This window comes from Bubalus kerabau, chromosome 7, assembly GCF_029407905.1.
Source record: "Bubalus kerabau isolate K-KA32 ecotype Philippines breed swamp buffalo chromosome 7, PCC_UOA_SB_1v2, whole genome shotgun sequence".
Taxonomy (NCBI): domain Eukaryota; kingdom Metazoa; phylum Chordata; class Mammalia; order Artiodactyla; family Bovidae; genus Bubalus; species Bubalus kerabau.
This window is the reverse complement of record NC_073630.1, coordinates 88,676,482-88,698,704: the sequence shown is the minus strand read 5'-3', so window position 1 is coordinate 88,698,704 and position 22,223 is coordinate 88,676,482. Positions and strand designations below refer to the sequence as shown.

Here is a 22,223-nt window from a genome sequence, read left to right as displayed (position 1 = left end):
CCCACATGCCTTGTAGCCAAAAAACAGAAGCAATACTTTAACAAATTCAATAGGCTTTAAGAACAGTCAATATATATATATATATATATATATATATATATATATAGACTCAACAATTGATGAAAGCTATATATATATATATATATATATATATATATAGACTCAACAGTTGATGAAAGCTACCAGCCAGGGAATGTGAATATGCCCGAGGTTGTACACTCTAAATAGCTACATCAGAGGTTTTACACTGTAGTGGAAAAAGACTTCATTAAATAGTCCATGTAGTCACTAAATATATAGGAGTAACAATACATGGAATTGGAGTTGCTATACTCCATTGTCTAAATGTAACAGTTAAACAATAATTTCACAAAACATATAAAGAAATAAAGTATGTGACCTACAGGTGGGGAAAGGAGGCAATAGAATCTTCCTGTGAGAGGGTAAATGATCGGCTCTAACAGGAAAACACTGCAAAATGGCTATTGCCTATGGGCTAAGTGAATCAAAGGAAACTATCAAAAAGATAAAACACTCTAATTAATAAAATTATAAACTAAAATTAAAAATATAAAAGATCATAGGAGACTATTGTGAATATAAGAATGTAGAAAATATTCCTACAAACTGGAGAACTTAGAAAAATGAAGAAATTCTTATAAGCATACAACGTACTTTCAGGAAACTATTCTTATAGAACAAAAGTATAATAACAAGGTTCCATCTAATAGAGTCTATAAATAAGAGATAGAAATCATATTTTTCAAAAATAGCAAATGGAAATTTTGGAGCTGAAAATTACTATATCTGAAATGAAAAATTCACAAGCTGGAGTTAACAGTAGATTTGAAGAAGCTGATGAAAAAGCAAGTGAACTTGAAGATAGATCAATAAGTTAACATGATCCAAAGAAAAGGGAAAAAAAGAATAAAGAAAAGTGAACAGAGACTTAGAGAATGGTGCACATGCTGTGTGTGCTTAGTCACTCAGTTGTATCCAACTCTTTGTGACCCCACTGGCAGGACTGTAGCCCTCCAGGCTCCTCTGAACATGGGGATTCTCCATGCAAGGATATTGGAGTGGGTTGCCATGCTCTCAGGGATCTAACCCAGGTCTCCTGCATTGCAAGCAGGTTCTTCACCATCTGAGCCACCAGGGAAGCCCTATGTACTAACCTGCTTAGCTTCTGAGATCAGACGAGATAGGATGTATTCAGGGTGGTGTGGCCATAGACATAATAAAGCACACTAACATACACAAAAATGGAGTGCCAGAAGAAAAAGGTGCAGAGTAAAATATTCAAAACATAATGCCTGAAAACATCCCAATCATGATGTAAAACATTAATCTGTGCAACCCAATTGTCCAATTAATTCCAAGTAGAATAAATATTGGACAGCCATACACAGACACTAATGAAATATTGAAAACTAAAGCAGCAGGTGCCTTGAATTAATAGGGAAGAAGTGTCTCCTGGCATCAAACAGTTTTACCCAAACTCCAAGCTAACTTTCTCTAAGGGTTTCTCCCAGACCCTAGTGAGGAAGGATTAGTATTCAAAATGAAAACTACGCTGCATTTCCTTGGCCAAAGGTGACCACAGGAGGTGTGAGTGAGTAGTACACTGCCCTGATATTCATACCACGTGTGTGTTTGTGGGCTTGGTCCCTCGGTCGTGTCTGACTCTTTATGGCCCCGTGGACTGTGGCCCTCTGGGCTCCTCTGTCCATGGGATTCTCCGGGCGGGAATTCTGGTGTGGGTTGCCATGCCCTCCTCCAGGGAGTCTTCCCAGCCCAGGAATTGAACCAGGGTCTCCCACATTACAGGCAGATTCTTCATTGTCTGAGCCACCCAGGAAGCTCAAGAATATTGGAGTGGGTGGCCTATCCCTTCTCCAGGGGATCTTCCCAACCCAGAAATCAATCCAGGGTCTCCTGTATTGCAGGTGGATTCTTTACCAGCTGAGCTACCAGAGAAGCCCTCGCTATACTACTGTGTGTGTGCATTGTTCACAGGTACTGTGCACATATGTGTGTGCACGTATGTGTATGTACACATTTGTGTGTTTCTTCGTGTAATAACTGTATGACTTTTGATTATATTATACTTTTATTTTAAAAATAAAAAATAAATAAATAAATAAATAAAACAGAAAGTCTTGAAGCATTAAAAGAAAAATAATTCATCCTTACAAGTGAATGCCAAAATATTGCTTATTTGTCATTAGACACAAGGAATGTTCTCTGGTAGTGAGATGATATATTGAAAGTGCTAAAAGACAAAACTACAAGCCTAAAATTCTATATCAAGGAAAACTATCTTTCAAAGATGAGGGCATGGGGTTCCTTGGTGGCTCAGTGGAAAAGAATCCATCTGCTGATGCAAAAGACATGGATTTGGTCACTGATCTGGGAGAATCCCACATGGCACAGAGCAATGCACCACAGCTAGATCCATGCACCACAAATAGTGAGCCTGTGCTCTAAAGCCCAGGAGCCCCAACCACTGAGCCCACATGCCCCAACTACTGAACCCATGATGCCCTACAGTCTGTGCTCAGTAACAGGATAAGCCACTGAAATGAGAGAATAGCCCCCGCTGCTGAAACTAGAGAAAGCCCGTGCAGCAGCAAAGATCTAGCACAACCAAAAATACATAAATCATTATTTTAAAATGCATGCAAAATATAGATAGTCTTATCCTCCCTATCACCCCAAAAAGGGTTTATTTCTGGGAAATCTGCCTTATAGAAAAACTTGAAGGAAGGCCTCTGACTGAGGAAAGTAAACCTAGACTACAATTCTAATGAGAGACCAAAAGGCACTGGTAAAGATAAGCAACTATGTAAGACAGCGTAAGTGCATATGTCTTCTCCTTTCTTCTCTTAACAAATATAAAAAGCAAGCAAGTAAAATGTATATAGTTGTATTTCTAGACATATGACATAGTTATTTAATAGTATATTTGGGGAGGGGGGGGGAGGCAGCAGTGGTTTAGGCCCTGAGATGACAAGGTTGTGCAGTGGCTTAGGCCCAGGGGTCAGGTGCGGTACCTAGGACACACAGTCTGGGGATAATGAGTCAAAGTTCCACTTTTGGCCAGAGGGGAAGTCAGAGAATATCAGCAGTTATGTTCCTAGTAATGACCTATCAGAGCCACATGTTGGGACCCAAGGGTGAGGTACAGAGAAGCAGTGGTGTGAACACGGTAACTGTGGATCAGAACCCTGACTAGGACCCATGGTGAGGCACAGAGTGTCTGCATTGTTGCCCCAGCAATGATAGGCTAAAGCCGTGACTCAGGACCCAGGAATGGTGTGTGAAACAGCAGCAGCTCAGCCTAGGTAATGGCCAGTCAAAACCAAGACTAGGATTAACAGTGTGAGACCCAAATAAACAGCAGCATGACCACAGTTATTAAGGACAAATCACTGACTTAGAACCTGGGAGCAGGGCACAGATTAGAAACTCCAGTTGCACAGATGGTAAGGCACTGTGACACATCGATCAGGGAAAGTGGGGTACAGGAGAGATGGGGAAACTCCTGGACCCCAAGACCAGGTCTCACCACAGTGACATTTCCAGCCTCAAGAAAGACACAACAGCAGGGACCCTGGGCAGCTCTGTCAGTTGAATCAGTGTAGGTGGACACTGTGGAAGTGCTCAGGAGCAAGGCTGCAAAGGTCATGATGATGAGGTTGCTGGAGTTCCCTTGCATTATTTTTCCTCATGGGCTGAAATTCCTCTAAGGGGATCTCTGCCAGTGCCAAGCTCCTCTGAACTGGAGGAAGGGGTGGTGGGGGTAAAATCTTTCCCACGCTTTTCTATGCAGTAATCCTCAGACTTCGCAACCAGCAAGGTTTCTGCTGCTTCTCCATTGTAGTCCAGAAATTTTGAAAAGTAATTTATATTGGTTTATAGTTGTTCATTTATTGTTTTTCTTGTTTTTGTGAGGGATGCAAGTGTTGGGACCGCCTAATGTTCCATCTTACTGATGTCACCTTTCTCTCATTCTGTATCAAAGTGATTGAAGACACAAGAGCCTCTCACTTGCTATTGTTTTACACTAGTCATTTTTCTTTGGAGAAGGAAATGGTACCCCACTCCAGTACTCTTGCCTGAAAAATCCCATGGATGGAGGAGCCTGGTAGGCTGCAGTCCATGCAGTCGCAAAGAGTGGGACACGACTGAGCCACTTCACTTTCACTTTTCACTTTCATGCATTGGAGAAGGAAATGGCAACCCACTCCAGTGTTCTTGCCTGGAGAATCCCAGGGACTGGGGAGCCTGGTGGGCTGCCATCTATGGGGTCGCACAGAGTTGGACACGACTGAAGTTACTTAGCAGCAGCAGCAGTCTTTTTTCTTACATTATATAATTGATTTGTGTGTACAAGGTCATTGACTTTTAGCTGGGTGACAGCACTGATAAATCAATGTAAACATGGTGTATAATCTCGAAGTAGACTACACTTTGTCCTTTCATCTAATTTCCACATCTGCTGACTATTCATGCAGTATACTAACTTAAGGCAAAGGAGTTATAATTTAACTTCTGAATGATGTATTCCAGATATAAACCTGAGCAATAGCTAAAGGATATAGTAGTTGTTTAAACTACTGCATATGAACAAGATGTCTATGAAATGGCTCTTGCTTCTGCAGCTGTCACAGCTCACTTTCTATTTTAGCTCTGGGAGTTGTGGAAAAGTGCTGGTGTGGCCAGTGGAATTTAGTCACTGGATGAATATGAAGACAATTCTGGATGAGCTTGTGACGAGGGGTCATGAGGTGACTGTACTGCAATCTTCAGCTTCCACTCTTATTGATCCCAACAAACCATTGGCTATGAAATTTGAGACTTTCCCTGTATCTTTAGCTAAAGATGATTTTCAGACTCTTGCCAAGATTTTGATTGAGACATGGATGCTTGTGGTGAAAGATTTCTTTTGGATCCATCTTTCAACAATGCAAAGTCTACTTGATGAGTTTTCTGATATTGGTATAAAGATATGTAAGGAAGTTGTTTCAAATAAGAAACTTATGACAAAACTACAGGAATCGAGGTTTGATGTCATTCTTGCAGATGCTGTTGGACCCTGTGGAGAGCTGCTGGCTGAGATACTTAAAGTACCTTTAGTGTACAGTCTCTACTTCTCACCGGGCTATTTGGTTGAAAAAAGGAGTGCAAGACTTTCATTTCCACCATCCTATGTACCTGTTATGTTGTCTGAATTAAGTGATCACATGACATTCATGGAGAGGGTCAAAAATATGATATATGTACTTTATTTTGACTACTGGTTTCAGCTGTACAATGAGAAGAAGTGGAATCAGTTTTACAGTGAAGTACTAGGTAAGTCAGGCTTCCCTAATGGCTGAGTGGTAAAGAATCTGCCTGCAAATGCAGGAGATGTGGGATCGATCCTTGGGTTGAGAAAATCCCCTTTAAAAGGAAATGGCAACCCATTCGGGTATTCTTTCCTGGAAAATTCCATGGGCAGATGAGTCCATTGGGTTACAAAAGAGTCAGACACGGCTTAGAGACCAAACAACACACAACAACTAGGTAATTCATGTTCTTACTTGGTAGCATTAAATCCTATCTTTCCTTATGCCTTGGAAGGTGAGTTTGTATAAATATAATTTCACAGAAATTAGTCTCAAATAAGTGAAAGAGTGAAATAAAAATATAAAATCACCCATCAGTCTTATAAATATTATGAAAACACTTAAATATAGGATAAGGTAGAACCCATTACTAGTTTCAAATACCAGGAGGTCACATACCACAACTTAAAGCACATAGGACTTCTGCAAGTGAATATATATCTAACTCACAAAACTTTTTTTTTAATTTAAAAAAATCACTAGTAATCTCATAAAATGTCTTAATAAATGAAGACATGTACACTGAGAATTACACACATATTATATTATACTATGTTATATTTATATTTATTGAAGAATAGATACATTCAAACATTTTTGACCACATTATCCCAAGCTCCTTTACAAAAATTACCTAAAATATATACACACGGCAATATTCTCATTTGATCCAACATTTGTTGTTTTTGTTTTTTATTTCACTTTCAGGAAGGCCCACTACAATAGCAGAGTCGATGGGGAAAGCCGAAATGTGGCTTATTCGAAACTATTGGGATTTTTCATTTCCTCGCCCAGGACTACCAAATGTTGAATTTGTAGGAGGCCTCCACTGCAAACCTGCCAAGCCCCTGCCTAAGGTCACCTACTCCTCTTTGTTCTTCTTTGTTAACTTTGTGTTTTCAATAGGAATCATGCTGTATTCTTTATTTAAAATGTTTGATTACAGTGAGTCAGATGTGGGAAGCTGGATAAAGTGACCTTCTAGTTAGATACTGATATATGTCTATAGGAACAAAGTATCTGAATTTCATTGTTGTTCCAGAATAAGCTAGAATACATGGGACACTTTAAAAATATGTCAGTTAAATAACAGCTTCATTATTCAACACATAATGAAGCATAATCAGATATCCACTAAACAATATTTATAGTTATATTACATTTTATATAAGTAATATATTAGCTACATAATTATAATTATATTATAATTGTAATGTTATAGGATAATTATATATGTCATATATTCTAGAAGTGAGTACTAACATACATTAATGGTGTAGACACAGTTTTTGCTACCTGACACTCCATGTGGAAAGACAGAATACAAACAAGTCATAAAAATTGTGCAAAAGTATCGCTAGGAGTTGGACACAACTGAGCGACTTCACTTTCACTTTTCACTTTCATGCATTGGAGAAGGAAATGGCACCCCACTCCAGTGTTCTTGCCTGGAGAATCCCAGGAACGGGGGAGCCTGGTAGGCTGCTGTCTATGGGGTTGCACAGAGTCAGACACGACTGAAGCGACTTAGCAGCAGCAGCAGTTATAAAAAGGAAAGAACGGAATGCTAATAATTATCCAGCATGAATCATAGAAGGTATCTCTGATTCACTGATAATTAAGGTGAAATCAGAAGAATGCTCAAAAATAAACAAGGGATGGGGCAGGGGTAGAAGAAGATAGATAAGAAAAGCATGTAGAGTAGTAATGGTAGTTGTGAAGAAGTTTGAGCTTAGTGTAAACGGGAAAAGCCCAAGTAAAGAGACCGATGATGCTGGTGAAGTCAGGTGGAAACAGATAGCAACTTAGAACATCCAGTAGGGGCACTGGGAAAACATTGAAAGGATTAAGAAAGAAAGGTGGAGTCAAATATTGTTTCAACAGGCTTTCCTGGTAGCTCAGCTGGTAAAGAATCCACCTGCAATGCAGGAGACCCCAATTGGATTCCCGGGTGGGGAAGATCCCCTGGAGAAGAGATAGACTACCCACTTCACTATTCTTGCACTTCCTTAGTGGCTCAGACAGTAAAGAATCCACCTGCAATGTGGGAGACCTGGGTTCAATCCCTGGGTTGGGAGGATCCCCTGCAGGAGGGCATGGCAACCCACTCTAGGGTACTTGCCTGGAGAATCCCCATGGACAGAGGAGCCTGGTGGGCTACAGTCCATGGGATCGCAAAGAGTTGGACATGACTGAGCAACTAAGCACTATATTATACTATTGCTTAAACAAACAAACAAACAACAAGACAAGTAACATGTAGTCACTGGGTTGGATGTAAAGGGTAAATTGTGGGAGAAAAGAACACTTCTCAGGTTGTTGCTAGAGGTAGGCAACAATGACTGAAAACTAGACTACAGTGTTCATAGAGATACGACCACACTGTATTTTATAATAATACCAACCTTATATTGTTGAGAGAAAAAATTTGTAAGTACATGTGAAACATCCAAAATGCCACTGGCATATACTCAGTGGTCCAAAGAAATATTAACCGCTGTCATTATTTTTATTTTGTTATTATAATATACTATCAATAACCCAATGTGTGCCAGCCACCTTGATCTAATTCCTAATTGAAATTGATTTTCTTAATCATCAAGATTATAGTATTCAGCAAACTGCTAGAGATTAGATATCCCATGGAGTGTTTTAAAGGTAAATTATAAAAGTTTACATAAAAATTAAAGAAAATAATAAATTTAATAAAGTTTACTTTAAATAAAATTTAATTTAACATACTTAATGTAAACTTTTTTAATGTTAGGAATTTTTAAGATTTTGCCAGTCAGATACATAAGATGAAATGCTAAAGTCCTTCTGTGAGATTTGAGGCTCTTCACCTGTGCTTTGGCTAAAATGAACATTCTTCTTCTACAATATAAATGTATGTATTTATAAGGAATACTTAACTACTCTAAATTATATATAATATTTAGTTGGAAAATAACAGATATAATAAGATCACAATTTTCTCTAAGGATAAAAAAATATAAGCTGGAATTACAATTTTAAAGATTAGGAAACTTCTTTTTGTGTCCTATAAGGGCTAAACCAGCTTTCTAACAGAGGTGAGGTAATATCTCATTGTGATTTTGAAATACATTTCCCTGATGATTAGTGATATTGAGCATCTTTTCATATGCCTGGTGGTGATTTGGAAGCCTTCTTTAGAAAATGTCTATTTTGTTCTTCGGCCCATTCTTTAATTGAATTTTGCTGTATGAGTTCTATATGTATTCTGGACATTAATCCCTCATTCAACATGTGGTTAAAATATTTTTTTTTCCATTCTGTAGGTTGCATTTTGATGTTGTCGATTGTTTCTTCTACTGTACAGATGCTCTAAGTATAATATAGTACCACTTGTGGATTTTTTTCTTTTGTTGTGGCTTTGATGTCATATCAGAAAAAAAAAAATCATTTTTAAGACTGACGCAAAAGAGTTCCAGCCTTACATTTTCCTTTAGGGATGTTATGGTATATAGTCTTATGTTTAAGTCTTTGGAGTTGTTTTAAGTCATTTGGAGTTATTTTTGTGACAGGTGCAAGGCAGGGGTCTCATTTCATTTCTTGTGTATATACTTATCCAATTTTCTCCAAAAAGAAAGAAGTGACTATTCTTTCCACAGGGGGTGTTCTTGTCTCCCTTGTTAAATTGGTTGGCTATATATTCAGGGTTTTAATTCTAAATCCTGTATGCGGTTCCATTGATCTACGTGTCTATTTTGGGGCCAGTACACTATCATTTGAAATGTTGCAGCTTTAATATAATTTGACATTGGAACGTATGATACTTTTGGTAGTGTGAACATTTTAACAATATAGTAATATTATATTCAACAGTAAAAATTGAAAACTTTTTCTCTAAAATCAGAAACAAAATAAGGATATATCAAATATATTTCAGTCTTTTCTAAAAGTATATAAATTTGAAAATAAGGATATCTCTGAATGGAGCATTTTAGTAAACCTTATTTCCTTTTATATAAATTTTCATACTTTTGCATATTTTCTTGCCATGAACTTATATTATTTTCACAAAGATATCAGAGTATAAAATGAATCAGTCCACATCAGTGATTAATTTGTATTAATCACTGATAGGATATATTAAAATAATACCAAATTGATGTATCTTTCACAGCATAGATGAAGCAGCTTTGGTTAGCAAGCCAACATGACAATGCAATGAAGACAAGTAACTTTAAATGTTACTACTGGTCAGGAAAATTTTGCTCCTCTACATTTATTAAACAGGATCATTGAGCAATGTGTAATTATTCTAGTATAGAGTGTACATTTTTTAAATTAGAAAGGATAAAGGACTACAAAACAAAATAATTCAGAAACAATCCAGGCAGATACAGATTCACATGGAGTTTTATATAGTTTGAAGTGAACTACTAAAAAGGTGACCAGATCTCTGCTGCAGAAAGCCCTGGGGCACCTCTCCCACTGTCGGGCAGGTGCTCACTGGGGGCACTAATGTAGGGGACTCTGAGGGTCCTTCACCACAGCTGACATTGTACATCCTACTGTCACATCAATTATACAATATAGTTCAGGATGAAGGGTGCCACATGTAAACAAATTCAGCAATATGGTCAGTCAAATAAGTAAATACACAAGTATATCTCTGGGTTATACACAGGACTTACAGGATTATCTCAGAGAACTTCCCAACAATAATACCAGACTCCTCAATGTCAGAGATTAATAATTTAGACAGCTTGGGAAATTATGACAAATTTTAAGATAAGGATTATACAGCTGAGTGAATGATAGACATAAGTGATTCAAACTATAAGTTTTTCATAGTGCTAATAGAGAAATGAAATATTAATCACTAATCTAAAATAATTCTCAAAAAAGTATGTCTGGAATAAATAGCTGATTTAGTAGACCTATAATAATAAAGAATTTAAGGTCAGTTGAATTCTGCAGTACAACTTCCTTCTAAGAATCTAAGTAATTAATAATATAATAGTTGAAAAATCTCAATATAATAGTGTTTAACAGTATCTCCTTGCCACCAATGTGTATTGGCCCTATCTCATTTCCTGCTTATAAACAAATATATTTGCAAAAATATACATAATACTTCTTCCTCATTGACTATGCCAAAGCCTTTGATTGTGTGGATCACAACAAACTGTGGAAAATTCTTTAAGAGATGGGAATACCAGACCACCTGACCTGCCTCTTGAGAAATCTGTATGCAGGTCAGGAAGTAACGATTAGAACTGGACATGGAACAACAGACTGGTTCCAAACAGGGAAAAGAGTACATCAAGGCTGTATATTGTCACCCTGCCTATTTAACTTCTATGCAGAGTACATCATGAAAAACGCTGGGTTGGATGAAGCACAAGTCAAGATTATTGATATTGGGAGAAATATCAATAACCTCAGATATGCAGATGACATCACCCTTATAGCAGAAAGTGAAGAGGAACTAAAAAGCCTGTTGATGAAAGTGAAAAAGGAGAGTGAAAATGTTGGCTTAAAGCTCAACATTGAGAAAACTAAGATCATGGCATCTGGTCCTATCACTTCATGGCAAATAGATGGGGAAACAATGGAAACAGTGACAGACTTCACTTTTTTGGGTTCCAAAATCACTACAGATGGTGAATGCAGCCATGAAATTAAAAGATGCTTACTCCTTGGAAGGAAAGTTATGACCAACCTAGAAAGCATATTAAAAAGCAGAGACATTACTTTGCCAACAATGGTCTGTCAAGTCAAAGCTATAGTTTTTCCAGTAGTCATGTATGGATGTGAGAATTGGACTGTAAAGAATGCTGAACACCAAAAAATTGATGGTTTTGAGCTGTGGTGTTGGAGAAGACTCTTGAGAGTCCCTTGGACTGTAAGGAGATCCAACCAATCCATCCTAAAGGAAATCAGTCCTGAATACTCATTGGAAGGACTGATGCTCAAGCTGAAACTCCAATACTTTGGCCACCTGATGAGAAGAACTGACTCATTTGAAAAGACCCTGATGCTGGGAAAGATTGAAGGCAGGAGGAGAAGAGGACAACAGAGGATGAGATGGTTGGATGGCATCACCGACTCAATGGGCATAAGTTTGAGCAAGCTCTGAGAGTTGTTGATGGACTGGGAAGCCTGGCGTGCTGCAGTCCATGGGGTCACAAAGAGTTGGACACAACTGAGCGACTGAACTGAACTCAACATAATAGAAGAAATAGATCTCATATCAACCATTTCTTTCCCAAGGACTTCAGGGATGATTTATGTTGAAAAAACACCCATTATGGAAAATAGTATGGAGTTTTTCAAAATTTTTGAAATATTTTTTCTTAGTGTTGAATATTTATTAGCACAACTAACCAATGTCCAAGACGTGAAGTTAACATATTTAAGGAACATGAGGAGGAAGGAAATCACTCTATAGTATGTGGTAAGAATAATATAAAACATATCAACACCTATGGTTCAGCAATGTCTCTTCTGTGGGTACATATACAAAAGAATTGAACTTATTACCCCAATGAGATGTCTGTACATGTGCATAAAAGCTCAACTCACAAAAGTCAAGAGGCTAAGGCAACCCAAGTGTCCACCAACCAATGAAGCAATAAACAAAATGTCATATACACAAGTGATGAAATATTACTCACATTTAAAAGGAAATCATGACAAATGTCACAACATGAAGGAACCTTATGCTAAGTGAAATAAGTCAATCAGAAAAAGATAAATACTCTACAATTCAACTTATAAGAAGTGTCTAGACTAATCACATTTGTAGAAACATAGGGTAGAATGAAACTTGCCAGAGGCTAGAGAATGAGGAATGTGGAGTTTCTTAATGAGCATAGAATTCCGGTTTTGCCAGATGAAAAAGTTCTGGAGATTGGTTACACAGTGGGAATATACTTAATGTTGCTATACTATACACTTAGGAATGATTAACAAAGTAAATTTTATGTCATGTGTATTTTACCACAATATTTTTTTAAAAAACCTCTACTACAGATTATATTTGATTTTCTCTCTTTAGTTGTTGGTAGCAATCCCTTCAATAAATAATGTTTGCTGTGCTCCTTCTCTTTTATGATGGAACAAATTATTTTTTTCACAGGAAATGGAAGAATTTGTGCAGAGCTCTGGAGAACATGGTATTGTGGTGTTTTCGTTGGGGTCAATGGTCAGTAACATGTCAGAAGAAAGAGCCAATGTGATTGCATCAGCCCTTGCCCAGATTCCACAAAAGGTACACACAGTAACTTAACAGTGAGCAACTATTTAATGTCTGTTAAACTCTATAAAATGTCTGATTTTAAACATTTTCTAACAGAAAGGTAAACTATATGATAACTCCAATTTATCTCTCATATGTATAAACCAAAACAAACATAGTAGGTGTTATAGAATTACAAGGAGTGTCTTTCATCAATAATAAATTTAGATTAACATTGTAATAAAAAAGAATGATATTAAAGAGATACAATATGAATTTTGGTATTATAATGGTAACTTGGGGCCAGAAAAGAAACCACCAAATTCTGCTTTGTCACTTGTTCCATTTCCTTGAATGATATCTGACGTACAGTACAGGTACAGATATTCTCTGGGGTTAAATTTTAACAGAAAATATAGTCACAATTATGTTAAACAATATTGATAGAAGTCTGTTGTGCTTCTTGCAGCGCACACTTAGCATGTAATCCTGGTGTTTTTTGTATCCCATAAGTTTTGGAACAGACCTATCAGTGTGTTTTTCAGAGTGCTACTCAGAGAAAGGATGGACAAGATTCCCCAAACTGCCATCCCCCAACTGATTTAGAGAAGAGAAACATCTGCCTCCCTGGTTGACTAGGCCCTGCTAAAATTTGAAGCAGGAAGATCAATGTTAAAGAGTGAAGATAGGGTCCTGCCCTTAAGGTGAACTCTGTAAAGTCTGGTGCTTAATGAACTCTGCTTCTAACCTGTCACATTCTTCCTCCTGAGTGAAGAGGGAGAAGGGACTATAAGAAGCAGTCAAGCATAAGGGAGACTGGCATGGAGAAGATTCAGCTGCCTTCTTCTTCATAAAATGCAGCAGTAACTTTTTTTGTAATATATAAAATACCCCTGCGGTCTTTGGATATTTGAGAACAACTTTTTTAGTTTGTAAATGATAGGCCTCTCCTAATAATCTATGCTATTTTTTGCTGAGAAACTAAAATTAATTTACATTCATTCACAGAGCAAATAGAAGTTAAGCACTAATAAATTATAATCCAGTTTATGAGAATTGCTTGGAATTCCAAAATTGTTCCTTATTTTTGTACTGGATCTAGAGACCACACTAATCAATTCTGTCAATGCTTTGTGCTTCATTGTTGAAGTATTCAGTTGAATAAACTTTGATGCCACTATTTTGGAACTTTTTCAATAGTCCTATTGTCCCTTTCAAATTTCCAACTGGCTCTTCTTTTCTAAAGGTAAAACATCCAAGTCTAGTAATAGCAGTAATACTTTGGATTCATGTCAAAAAATTCCAGTTGTCATTGCTTTTGCATGTGCCTAACAGTTTATAACTTAAATGAAGCTATACTTCCTAAGAAGCACTAATTAACTTATTATTAATAAATTATGAATAAGCAAAGGTATTTATTTCTAAGTGGCTGATGCATGCAATTTTCCTCTTTGTAACCAAAGTGTGTGAAATTCTAATAAAATAACTTGTTATACCAAAAAGTTGATATAACTAAACACTCTTCTATAATGGTCAAAAAGAAATCAGTGAATATTAAATTTGAAGATGACAGCTAGTATAACAAGAAGGCAAATAAGTATGTAGGTTACTTGTAATCTGTCACTGACTTTGTTGTTCTTGAAATAAGACCACCTAGAAATTATTTAAGTTTTCACGTTGGGACTGACATCTCAATTGTCTATGCCATCATGTGTATATCAGTGTAGGTGTTCCTATTCATGTCAGGGTATTGTGCATGGGTGCTAATTCACTTCAGTCGTATCCAGTTCTTTGCAACCCTATGGACCATATCCCATTTGGCCCCTCTGTCCATGGAATTCTCCAGGCAAAAATACTGGAGTGGGTTGCCGTGCCCTACTCTAGGGCATCTTCCCAACTTGTGAGATGTGATGGACCCACATCTGGACCCACATCACTTATGTCTCCTGCATTGGCAGGTGGGTTCTTTACAAGTAGCACCACCTGGGAAGCTGGTCAATGTATTAACAGTGAATATTATTTAATATGCCCTCATTTCTTACATGTCATATGGAAGACATGTAACTAGATATATTTTGATCACTTTAGAATTGTAACCTTGAAGTTCAACTCTTAGAATAAGATATTACCCTTACCCTAACAGGTTCTATGGAGATATGATGGCAAGAAACCAGACACCTTAGGACCCAATACTCGGCTGTATAAGTGGATCCCCCAGAATGACCTTCTTGGTAAGACTTGGTAGAAAAAAATATTGAAAACATGGGTAACAGCTGAGCAAAGTGATAGCACTTCAAAAGGAAACAAATGTATAGAGAATTATTGAAACACTTGAAAAATGTATTATTTTATTTTTATTTCCTATGCGAGGGGGAAAAAGGAGAATATATAACAATTGGCCTTTTATTCTATACAGTCACACCCCTTATGGCCAGAATCTTTATTTTGGCTCTAATTTCTACTCACTGTGATCTTTTTAATAACTTCCTTGAATGTTGTTCTGTCTTTGAATTCTCTCCTTATACCTCTCTTTTCCCCTCTGTAGGGGTATGCTAAATGCTACTAAAAATGAGTTCCCTTTTTATTACAGGTGACTCCATTTTCTGTAAAAAAAAAAATCTGCAATCATTTTTATGATGCAATAACATACTTCATGACAAAAGGTTGCTTTTCCTTCCTCTGGTTCCAGTGCCACTACCATTATCCTTCTTTCCCCCGATACCATTCCTGTCAGACTAACTGACTCCACTATGTCTTTAAGAGAATAATTTCTGGCATGCCCTCCTCTTTTTTTTGCACATGTGGTTTCTTTTACCCAGAAGATTCTTTCAAGCTGTTCACCTGCCAATCATGGATTCATATCTGTGACGTTCAAGTGACTCAGCACTTCTTTCACAAAGTTTTCATTTACCCTTTCAGCAGACATAGCAGTTTCTTCTCTGAGTTCTGAAAGCAATTTAAAAACACTCTCATATGTGTAATAATCTGTTATCTAAAAAAACACTGTTTCTTTCAGTGCCTTATAAAGCCCATTTCTCATTTTATTCTAAAAGTTATAATTAATCATTTTATTGAAATTCACTCAATCCTAGGTCATCCAAAAACCAAAGCCTTTATAACTCATGGTGGAAGCAATGGCATTTATGAGGCCATCTACCATGGAATCCCTATGGTGGGCCTTCCTTTGTTTGCTGATCAACCTCATAACATTGTTCATATGACGGCCAAGGGAGCAGCTATCAGATTGGACTTGGAAACAATATCAACAGCAGATTTGCTCAATGCATTGAAGGAAGTCATTAATAATCCTTTGTGAGTATATGTTTTTTACCTGACATTGTTTCTAGAGAAGTTCTCATCTGAAGGCCAAGGAGGCAGAAATGAGCCTTCACATAAGTATAATGAAAAGTAAGATTTATTCAATGCTTTGAAAACAATCAACAATAACCTATTGTGAGTGTCTCAATATTTTTTCATGGTTTTATGGAAAAGGTTTGTCAGTAGTTTAAAGATAGTAGAGAAATTCTGAAAGACTTAATCATTAGAATGAGAAGAATCACTGAAATGGTAATAGAAGGATTAAGAAGCACTGAGAACAAAGGTAAGTAGGGAACCATGCATCGTATTAATATGAATACTCATCTGCCCACTTTACTTTCTTTCAGCCTGTGAACTCCTCAAATGTTTTAAACTCTACAAAGATACTTTATTTTCAGTAAACCACTTTGACATAATCAATCTTAAATTCCCATTACATTTAATATTTTCCAAGTTTTCTATGCTAATATTTTGGCTCCATCACTGATAAATGGTAAACACCTAGAACTTTCTAATTACTCATTTTCAACTATGTAAATAATACATATAAATACAAGTTTATTCTTAGGTTTTCTGCTTGTGATAATTTTTGTCTAATTTAGAAGAATTATAAATCTAAATGCAGTTGATTTGGAAGGATATGTTGGGATATTCCTTTTTAAAAAATTTTTACACAATTTTTAAAGCCTATTTTCCATTCAAAATTATTACCAAATATTGGTTATGTTCACAGTGTTGTACAACACAACCTTGAGCTTATATTATTCCCAATAGTTTAGCTTCCTACACCCCTATGCATATATTTCTATTCCTACAATCTGGTAACCAAAATTGTTCTCTATATCTGCAAGTTTTTAATAATACTTTGCTAAATACAACTTTCTAACTTAATTTCAACTATGTAGATATTGCTTATAAATATAGATATATCCTGAGTTCTTTAGGTTGTGATTGATTTTGTCTTATTTGGAAGAGATATGATGGGATATTACAGTCTAAAAGCCAAATTTTCAAAAACAAGAAATATTTGATTTCCAAATCACTTCAAGATATACATGAAATTCAGTAACACAATTATATTAATATCATAAATATTATATATATATATGTTTCCCCCTATTGTTTCATAATGACTTTGCAATGAAGCATTTTGAGAATGTCAGTAATAGTAGCACAGTGTGTATTTGTGTTTTTATAATACTGTTATTTAAATTTAATTTTAGCACAGCTATTGTCCTAAATGAGTAGCGCAAAAAGCACATTTTCTTTTTTTTCTTAAGTAATAGATCTTTCATTTGCTGATTCTATATAAATATGCATCTCTCTAGTATCTTTATATTTTTTTAATTTTAATAATGTAAAGTTGGTGTCAAAAATGAAGATTTCTTAGCTGCTATATACTCAATGTTCATGATATGCTACATATTTTATTTAGTAGCATGGTGTTACTTTACACATATTAAGTAACTTCTTTATTGTAGTCTATTCATAAGATGGTTAGATGCTATCACCGACTCAATGGACCTGAGTCTGAGTAAGCTCTGAGAGTTAGTGATGGACAGGGAAGCCTGGCTTGCTGCAGTCCATGGAGTAACAAAGAGTCGGACATCACTGAGTGACTGAACTGATTCCTATGGTATCACAAAAATGTTTCCTTATTACTACAATCCTTGCAAACACCAAGTGGTCCCCCTGTGCTTTGACAGAAAAGGGAAAAAAGTTAACTCCATTGTTATCGCTGCAGTGTCATGTTATAGCACTTTGTGATTTAGAGTTCACGAACCGTACCTCATTATTCTTTCTACTTTCTTGCCTGTTAGCCATCAACTCTAGGTCAGGAAGGTCCCCTGAAGAGAATGGCTACTGACTCTAGTACTCTTGCCTAGAGAATTACATGGACAGATGAGCCTGGCAGGCTACCGTCTATGGGGTTGTAAAAAGTCAGATACAACTGAACACAAACACGCACACAGTCCATCATCATTTTAACAGTAGAAAAGTAGTTCAGGCATTGTAACTGCAATGCCTGAAAGTGAAATTTTGAGTCTTCTCCACATTCTAAGAGAATCTTTTTCTAAAAGAACAAGAACCAAAATCAATATGAGAAAACATTTTCTGAGAGTATACTAGAGTCTAAGAATGTCTCTAAGAATCAATATGATATTCTCAAAATAATCAGATAAGGTACTATTTCTATCCATTTTATACAAAAATGAAAACCTGTGGACTCTATTGTGATTGGGCCCTCCATTTATAAAATAAAAAGTTTAAAAGATAAAAATGTTTTAAAAAATTAATAAAATTAAGTTTTTAAAAAACTAAGGGACAGAAAGAATAAAAAATGGCCAGTAAGTATCAGAGTCAGAAATCAAACCAAGTCAATCCACTTCCACACTTTCAACCACTACTTTACTAATGTAAGATCAGTCCTTTCTGGACTTGTCTCTCAACCTCATCATAGATTTACTTGCTATATCTGGATTATGACTGCATTTTAAAACATGTTTATCAGGTCAATTAACAATTCTTTACTAGATAATTCAAACTTTGAACAAACAAATTATGATTTTTTTTTTTTCGCTTTGGAACAACTCATGCCATTCTTTAGACTACACAGTCTTTTCCCTCTCATTTTCTTTCTTTTCTTTTTAGCTCAAAATCCTAAGAATTTAAGAAATCCTAGCTCATAAGCTGGGCTTCCCTTGTAGCTCAGATGGAAAAGAATCCACCTGCAATGCGGGAGACCCTGGTTCAATTCCTGGGTCGGGAAGATCCTGGCAAAGAGATAGGATAATCCAGTATTCTCAGGCTTCCTTGGTAGCTCAAATAGTAAAGAATCTGCCTGCAATTCAGGAGATCTGGATTCAATCACTGGGTTGGGAAGATACCCTGGAGGAGGGCATGACAACCCACTCCAATATTCCTACCTGGAGTATCGCCATGAACAGAGTAGCCTATCTGGCTACAGTCCATGGTGTGGCAAAGAGTCAGACATGACTGACTGATTAAGCACAGCACAGCCCATAAGCTAAGATCTAAGTAATCACCTTGGAGGAAAAGTAGCTACTTTTCTTCCACTCTGTGTTGCACTCTTTGTTACCATTTGCAAGAAAATTTCATTTATTTATCTATTATAGCTCATTATATAAATTAATCACTGATTTTCCTTCAGCTACAAAGAGAATATCATGAGGTTATCAGCCATTCAACATGATCAGCCTATGAAACCCTTGGACAGAGCAGTCTTCTGGATTGAATTTGTCATGCGGCACAAAGGAGCCAAGCACCTGAGGCCAGCCTCCCACAACCTCACCTGGTTCCAGTACCACTCTCTGGATGTGATTGGGTTTCTGCTGGCCTGTGTGGCAACTGTTGTATTTGTCATTACAAAGTGTTGTCTGTTTTGTTGCCGGAAGTTTGCTAACATAGGAAAGAAGGGGAAAAGAGACTAGCTGTTTCTGAGATGTCTAGCAATTTTGCCACATAAGTAGAACTCCTCATATTTATTACAGTAGGATGAATTATGATAAAGTTCTACTCCTCCTGTGATAAAATATAAATTTTACTTTCAAGGGATTTTCTACCTGACAAAAATATGTCTTGCCAAGAAAAAACACTGAGGAAAAATTAAATAAAAATAAAACTATATGCATACATATTGAAATTTAATTTTTTAATTCAAAAGTTAATCTAAAAAGAAATGATTGTGTTTAACTATTTTTCACATGCTCTTTGTAAAAACAACAACAACAAGAAGTCTACTTACAGCATCTGTGTCATTTTCTAGATATTCAGAATTTTTAACTTCATTTTGGTGTCAAATAGGTTTTCCTTGTTATTGAAATTGTTCAATAATTGGAATTCTGTAAAAAGATTCATCAATTTATTCTATTTGTGAGACCACTATCCTGTCTTCATTTCTACTGTTTATGCAGCCTCAGCATCACCTCTTACCTAGAGCCATGGCAAGACATTTGCATTCATCCAGTTTAGCTTATTTCCCAAAGAGTGTTTGTAAAATTAGAAATATAGCAACTGCTACCTGCTTCCTATTATAAAATTGAAATATTTGTGAAAATCTTTAATTTCATGACTTAATTCTCTTTTGCTCATCCACCTTTTAGTCACCTATTATTTTCCCTCCCATACTCAACTTTTAACAATGGATGTAAGTTCTCAACTGTATATTAAAAAAATATATAACCTGGACTCTAAAGGGACTTAGAGAATTTTCGTTCTCTCAAAATGTACCTGAATTTATCTACAGATCTTATCTATATCTATATACATATCTAAGTCTGTATATACTCTTACAAAACTGGACACAGCATTACTTAACTACTTGCAGATACAATGTTATATCCAATGGGTTTGTTGACCATCAGATCAGATCAGATCAGTTGCTCAGTCGTGTCTGACTCTTTGCGACCCCATGAATCGCAGCACGCCAGGCCTCCCTGTCCATCACCAACTCCCGGAGTTCACCCAGACTCACGGCCATAGAGTCAGTGATGCCATCCAGCCATCTCATCCTCTGTCGTCCCCTTCTCCTCCTGCCCCCAATCCCTCCCAGCATCAGAGTCTTTTCCAATGAGTCAACTCTTCGCATGAGTTGGCCAAAGTACTGGAGTTTCAGCTTTAGTATCATTCCTTCCAAAGATATCCCAGGGCTGATCTCCTTCAGAATGGACTGGTTGGATCTCCTTGCAGTCCAAGGGACTCTCAAGAGTATTCTCCAACACCACAGTTCAAAAGCATCAATTCTTCGGTGCTCAGCCTTCTTCACAGTCCAACTCTCATATCCATACATGACCACAAGAAAAACCATAGCCTTGTTGACCATAGATTGAATTAATTACTATTGCATTATAATGTATTTTGAACCACACTTTTGATTAGCATTTATCATTATTTTGTCTCTTTCTTTAAGCAGCTATTGCCTCATTCCTTGCCATAGCACTTATATGTAAAATTCAATTCTTTATCATGACAGAAAATAACATAGACATCATGTTTTTAAACCTGAGTCCACTATGACTGACATAATCAGCAACAATGAGCACAGTACAAAAATTACAGAAATTTTAAGAAAAACTGGTGAATCAGATGAAAGCAATCTGAAGCCACACTCATGAAAACTGCACATCAGGAAAGCAGTTTATGATCGAACTGGTCCAGGTGAAGAAATGAGTATTTTAGTCAAGAGGACCACAATCCACACATTAATCAACCTAAGACATAACTAATATTAAAAATAAATTGAAACATGATTATACAGTGGAAATTAGAAATAGATTTAAGGGACTAGATCTGATAGAGTGCCTGATGAACTATGGACGGAGGTTCTTGACATTGTACAAGAGACAGGGATCAAGACCATCCCCAAGAAAAAGAAATGCAAAACAGCAAAATGACTGTCTGGGGAGGCCTTACAAGTAGCTGTGAAAAGAAGAGAAGCAAAAAGCAAAGGAGAAAAGGAAAGATATATACATCTGAATGAAGAGTTCCAAAGAATAGATACGAAAGCCTTCCTCTGTGATCAGTGCAAAGAAATAGAGGAAAACAACAGAATGGGAAAGACTAGAGATCTCTGCAAGAAAATCAGAGATACCAAGGGAACATTTCATGCAAAGATGGGCTTGATAAAGGACAGAAATGGTATGGACCTAACAGAAGCAGAAGATATTAAGAAGAGGTGGCAAGAATACACAGAAGAACTGTACAAAAAAGATCTTCACGACCCAGATAATCATGATGGTGTGATCACTCCCATTCACCTAGAGCCAGATATCCTGGAATGTGAAGTCAAGTGGATCCTAGAAAGCATCACTATGAACAAAGTTAGTGGAGGTGATGGAATTGCAGTTGAGCTATTTCCAATGCTGAAAGATGATGCTGTGAAAGTGCTGCACTCAATATGCCAGCAAATTTGGAAAACTCAGCAGTGGCCACAGGACTGGAAAAGGTCAGTTTTCATTCCAATCCCAAAGAAAGGCAATGCCAAGAAATGCTCAAACTACCACACAATTGCACTCATCTCACACGCTGGTAAAGTAATGCCAAAATTCTCCAAGTCAGGCTTCAGCAATATGTGAACCATGAACTTCCAGATGTTCAAGCTAATTTTAGAAAAGACAGAGGAACCAGAGATCAAATTGCCAACATCTGCTGGATCATCGAAAAAACAAGAGAGTTCCAGAAAAACATCTATTTCTGCTTTATTGACTATGCCAAAGCCTTTGACTGTGTGGATCACAACAAACTGTGGAAAATTCTGAAAGAGATGGGAATACCAGACCACCTGA

At 36.7% G+C, this 22,223-nt stretch overlaps 1 protein-coding gene across 4 annotated transcripts; it reads left to right on the top strand.

The window, feature by feature from the left end:
• The first annotated feature begins 4,625 nt into the window (after positions 1-4,625).
• On the top strand, positions 4,626-19,370 carry LOC129657939 (UDP-glucuronosyltransferase 2B4-like). Of its 4 annotated transcripts, XM_055588722.1 has the most exons (7): positions 4,635-4,948; positions 5,300-5,355; positions 6,099-6,247; positions 12,502-12,633; positions 14,744-14,831; positions 15,693-15,912; positions 19,091-19,370. In XM_055588722.1, exons 1-7 carry the CDS (start codon positions 4,635-4,637, stop codon positions 19,368-19,370), a joined length of 1,239 nt encoding a protein of 412 aa, XP_055444697.1. The 4 variants fall into 4 exon arrangements, with proteins under 4 accessions (XP_055444694.1, XP_055444697.1, XP_055444696.1 ...); XM_055588719.1 differs by having other exon boundaries at positions 4,626-5,355; XM_055588721.1 differs by lacking the exon at positions 5,300-5,355 and having other exon boundaries at positions 4,635-5,107; positions 6,103-6,247.
• The last annotated feature ends 2,853 nt before the right edge of the window (positions 19,371-22,223 follow it).